General features: G+C 23.8%; 1 protein-coding gene across 3 annotated transcripts in view; it reads left to right on the forward strand.

Annotated features, from left to right (window-relative positions):
- The window catches only part of LOC101901814 (galactosylgalactosylxylosylprotein 3-beta-glucuronosyltransferase P), a 157,416-nt gene extending 151,870 nt beyond the window's left edge, over window positions 1–5,546 (forward strand). For all 3 annotated transcript variants that reach the window (XM_059128868.1, XM_059128863.1, XM_059128871.1), the window contains 2 exons: window positions 2,212–2,502; window positions 4,792–5,546. In XM_059128868.1, coding sequence (XP_058984851.1) covers window positions 2,212–2,502; window positions 4,792–4,905 — 405 coding nt within the window. In that variant the 3' untranslated portion in view covers window positions 4,906–5,546. The remainder of the gene's footprint in view (window positions 1–2,211; window positions 2,503–4,791) is intronic.
- The last annotated feature ends 253 nt before the right edge of the window (window positions 5,547–5,799 follow it).

The following is a 5,799-nucleotide window of genomic DNA, read 5'->3' on the forward strand; positions in this document are numbered from 1 at the left end:
ATTGGATTTTAAATAAAGCTGTTTTTATTAAAAAATTATTTTTTTTAAATTTTTAAAATATTTTTTTTAAATGTTTTACTATTTTTTTAATAATATTAAATAAATATAAAATAATATATAAATAATAAAAAATATTTTTAGTATTAAATAATAAAGTTTTTTATCAAAGTTTTCCAAATAAAAAATAATAATTTTTTATATATTTTTTTTATTTTTAAATTAATATCAATTTTTTTTCATTTTTTACCAAAAATTCTTTTGGATTTTAAATCAATATTGGTTTTTTTTAAATATGATTAAATAAGAAATAAATTATATATAAATAACAAATAATATTTTTTAATATTAAATTTTAAATTAAATTGTATATTTTTTATCAAAAGTTTTCAAAATAAAAAAATATTGATTTTTTTAAATAGTTTTTTTTTAATTTTAAATTAATATAATTTTTTTTATTTTTTAATAATATTTTTTTTTTGATTTAAAATCAATATTGGATTTTACAGAAAGTGGTTTTTTATTAAAAGTTTTCAAAATAAAAAAAATTGTTTTTTTAATTTTTTTTGTTTGATTTTAAATTAATTTCAATTTTTTTTTTTTTTTGATTTTAAATCATTAATTTTGGATTTTGGATTTTTTAATAAAGTAGCTTTTTATTAAAAATTTTCAAAAAATTAAATTTAAATAAGAAATAAATAATAAATAAATAATAAATAATATTTTTAAACATTAAATTTTAAATAAAATAATTTATTTTTTATTAAAAGTTTTTAAAATAAAAAATATGGATTTTTTTAATTTTAAATTATTATAAATTATTTATTTATTTATTTATTTATTTATTTATTTTTTTTTTTTTTTTTTTGATTTAAAAAAGTTTTCCATTATTTTTTTTTTTAATTATTTTTTTTTTAAATCAATATTAAATTTTAAACAAAATAAAACAGTTTTTTTATTAAAAATTGTTAAAAAAAGCAAGTAAACAGCTGTAAGTTCGGCCGCGCCGGACTTTGAATACCCTCCACCATTTGGGAAGAATTTGGCGACTTTAAAAATTTTCAAAAAAAATTTTTTTAACTAAATTTTTTAATAATATTAAAAAAAATAAATAATATTTTTTAATATTAAATTTTAAATAAACTAATATAGTTTTTTATCAACAGTTTTCAAAAAAAAAAATATATATTGATTTTTTTTAATATTTTTTTAATTTTAAATTTATTTTTTAATAATTTTTCTAAATAATTTTTTTTTTTTGATCTTAAAAAGTTTTCATTATTTTTTTGAATTATTTTTTTTTAAATCACTATTAAATTTTAAATAAAATAAAACAGTTTTTTTAATAAAAATTGTTAAAAACAAGTAAAAAAGCTGTAAGTTCGGCCGGCCTGAACTTTGAATAACCGCCACCATTTGGGAGGAATTTGGCAATTTTCATAAAAAAAAAATCTGTTAAAAATTCTGAGAAAATCGTAAAAATACCAAATATAGCCGTTATATTACCGTCTATACGACGACGTGGACCTACACAGGCAACTTTTGTCATAAGCCATTAAAATATTCAAATGCGAAACTTGAAAAAAAAAAATCTGTGAATAATGTCCCTAAAATCATCAAAATACCGAATATCGGGAGGTACCGTTATATAGGGGCTATACGAAGGCGTGGACCTACACAGACAATTTTCTGTCATAGGCTGTAGTATCCATTACGAGCTTCAAATGCCAAATTTGAAACAATTCCGGTGAATAATGTCATTAAAATCATCAAAATACCGAATATCGGGAGGTACCATTATATGGGAGCTATACGAAGACGTTAATCTGCACAAACAATTTTCTGTCTCAGGCTCTAGTATCGATTGCGAACTCCAAATACCAAATTTGAAATAATTCCGGTAAATAATGTGGCTAAAATCATCAAAATACCGAAAATAGGGAGGTACTGTTATATGGGGGCTATACGAAGACGTGGACCTACATGGCCCATTTTCAATACCAAAAGTCCTGCAGACATGATTCACATTTGAGTAAAATTTTATCAAACTACTTCATTTCGTTGGGAAGCTAGAGTGATTTCCTCCACGTATTAAAAGTCGGTCCGTCCGAACTTAACTGCTTCTTTACTTGTTTTTTTTTTTTTAAATAATGTCAGTAAATTTTTTTATTTTTTTACTAAAAAAAATTATAAATATTCTCAATTTCTTTCCAGATGCGCTATACCAAAAAGGTTTCAATGTGGCCGGTGGGCCTGGTCACCAAATACGGCGTCAGCAGTCCCATTGTGAAAAATGGCAAAATTGTTGGCTTCTATGATGGCTGGCTGGGTGGTCGAAAATATCCCGTCGATATGGCGGGCTTTGCGGTGAGCGTGAGATTTCTGCACGAAAGACCCAAAGCGAAAATGCCCTTTAAGGCGGGCTATGAGGAGGATGGTTTTTTGAAAAGTCTGGCGCCATTTGAAAATGGCGAAATTGAGCTGTTGGCCAACAATTGTACAGAGGTGATTGGGAGAGGGGAGGGGAGAGGGATTACTACAAATTATTAGAGTTAAGCTAAATAGATTCGTGGACTCAAGTCGTTTGTAGGACAGCTCTGCGTATGAGTGATGTGAAATATATAAAGTCACTCATACCCTTACAGGGTGAAATGAAAAAAACTGCAACCAACTTCAGACCGTTGTTATTTTTAAGCCCCATCGTCCGACAGATGGTCCTTGGAAAAATATTCTTCAAAAATTCACGTTTTTGGTCCTTGAAAAAATATTCTTTAAAAATTCTCGTTTATTGATCTGATGGTCCTTGAAAAAATATTCTTTAAAAATTCACGTTTATTGATCTGATGGTCCTTGAAAAAATATTCTTTAAAAATTCACGTTTATTGATCTGATGGTCCTTGAAAAAATATTTTTTAAAAATTCACGTTTATTGATCTGATGGTCCTTGAAAAAATATTCTTTAAAAATTCACGTTTATTGATCTGATGGTCCTTGAAAAAATATTCTTTAAAAATTCACCTTTATTGATCTGATGGTCCTTGAAAAAATATTCTTTAAAAATTCACGTTTATTGATCTGATGGTCCTTGAAAAAATATTCTTTAAAAATTCACGTTTTTTGGTCCTTGGAAAAATATTCTTTAAAAATCCACGTTTATTAGTCCCTGAAAAAATATTTTTTAAAATCCACGTTTATTAGTCCCTGAAAAAATATTTTTTAAAAATCCACGTTTATTAGTCCCTGAAAAAATATTCTTAAAAATCCACGTTTATTAGTCCCTGAAAAAATATTCTTTAAAAATCCACGTTTATGGGTCCTTTGAAAAATATTCTTTAAAAATCCTCGTTTATTGATCTGTTGGTCCCTGAAAAAATATTCTTTAAAAATCCACGTTTATGGGTCCTTTGGAAAATATTCTTTAAAAATCCTCGTTTATTGATCTGTTGGTCCCTGAAAAAATATTCTTTAAAAATCCACGTTTATTGGTCCTTTGAAAAATATTCTTTAAAAATCCTCGTTTATTGATCTGTTGGTCCTTGAAAAAATATTCTTTAAAAATCCACGTTTATTGGTCCTTGAAAAAATATTCTTTAAAAATCCACGTTTATTGGTCCTTGAAAAAATATTCTTTAAAAATCCACGTTTATTGGTCCTTGAAAAAATATTCTTTAAAAATCCACGTTTATTGGTCCTTGAAAAAATATTTTTTAAAAATCCACGTTTATTTATCTGATGGTCCTTGAAAAAATATTTTTTAAAAATCCACGTTTATTAGTCCCTGAAAAAATATTTTTTAAAAATCCACGTTTATTGATCTGATGGTCCTTGAAAAAATATTTTTTAAAAATCCACGTTTATTGATCTGATGGTCCTTGAAAAAATATTTTTTAAAAATCCACGTTTATTGATCTGATGGTCCTTGAAAAAATATTTTTTAAAAATCCACGTTTATTGATTTGATGGTCCTTGAAAAAATATTTTTTAAAAATCCACGTTTATTGATCTGATGGTCCTTGAAAAAATATTTTTTAAAAATCCACGTTTATTGGTCCTTGAAAAAAGATTCTTTAAAAATCCACGTTTATTGGTCCTTGAAAAAAGATTCTTTAAAAATCCACGTTTATTGGTCCTTGAAAAAAGATTCTTTAAAAATCCACGTTTATTGGTCCTTGAAAAAAGATTCTTTAAAAATCCACGTTTATTGGTCCTTGAAAAAATATTCTTTAAAAATCCACGTTTATTGGTCCTTGAAAAAATATTCTTTAAAAATCCACGTTTATTGGTCCTTGAAAAAATATTCTTTAAAATCCACGTTTATTGGTCCTTGAAAAATATTCTTTAAAAATCCACGTTATTGGTCCTTGAAAAAATATTCTTTAAAAATCCACGTTTATTGGTCCTTGAAAAAATATTCTTTAAAAATCCACGTTTATTGGTCCTTGAAAAAATATTCTTTAAAAATCCACGTTTATTGGTCCTTGAAAAAATATTCTTTAAAAATCCACGTTTATTGGTCCTTGAAAAAATATTCTTTAAAAATCCACGTTTATTGGTCCTTGAAAAATATTCTTTAAAAATCCACGTTTATTGTTCCTTGAAAATAATATTCTTTAAAAATCCACGTTTATTGGTCCTTGAAAACCAATTCTTTAAAAATCCACGTTTATTGGTCCTTGGAAAAATATTCTTTAAAAATCTACGTTTATTGGTCCTTGGAAATAAATTAAATATTTTCTTGATATAAATTAAAATTTTTTTTTATATTTTTTTAAAATATTTTTTTTTTCTTTTCAGATTCTAACATGGCACACGCAAACGAAAAAGAACAATGCCGCGGAAAAACTGAACATGACCAAATACGGTGATACCAATCTAGTGTTTATAGATAGAGCTCTTGTTAGGCCCTAAGGTAACGTTAAACAAATTTTCCAGATTAATTTAAGGACGATTTCTTAAAATAACCAAACAACTATGAAAGACAACAACCAAAGATAGACAGTTTTTTTTTAAATGGAAACCAAAAATAGAACCACAAACCAAATCAAGAAACCAAATTCAAGAAAGAAAAAAAAAACAAAATAAAATAAACAAAACATTTTATATATAAAAAAAAATATGTGTATATAAAATTAAAAAAAAAAAAACAACAACTACAAAGACAGTCCAAAAAAGGCACAAAGTGTAAAGCTTTATAAAAAACAAGAAAATATCCTCATGAAAAAAATATATAAATATGTAAATATTTTATTTTTAATTTTTTTACATAAAAATGAAAAAAATATTTATACTTTATATAATAAAAATAAGTAATAGTTTCACAATATTTTTTGTAAATATATATAAATAAGATAAAAATATAAAATTAGAAAAAAACAAATACTTTATTAAATTAACTTTAAACTACAATATTAAAAATAAAATTAAAAAAAATGGAAAAAATAAATAACTATTAGTTAGACTGTCAGGTATGATGAAGGTGAGAAAGAGAAAGAAATGGAAATTTGAAATACCCAAAATTAAACAATCATTTTTGTAACAAATCATAAAAACTAAATAAAAAAATATTAAATATTTAATGTTAATAATTTGAAATTATTTAATTTAATTTTTGTTTTCTAGAAAGTCGAAATTTTGTTTTGCCAGAAACAATTTCTATAAATAATGGTTAATTTCAATCTTTTGACAAATTTTATAAATTATTTTTAAATTATAAAAAATGTTTTTCACCCAATTTTTTTTTTAATTTGATTTCACAAAAATTTTATTTTTTATAATTTTTAAATAACAAAAATTTTCGAAAGA

This window comes from Musca domestica, unplaced genomic scaffold (genome assembly GCF_030504385.1).
Source record: "Musca domestica strain aabys unplaced genomic scaffold, Musca_domestica.polishedcontigs.V.1.1 107, whole genome shotgun sequence".
Taxonomy (NCBI): Eukaryota; Metazoa; Arthropoda; class Insecta; order Diptera; family Muscidae; genus Musca; species Musca domestica.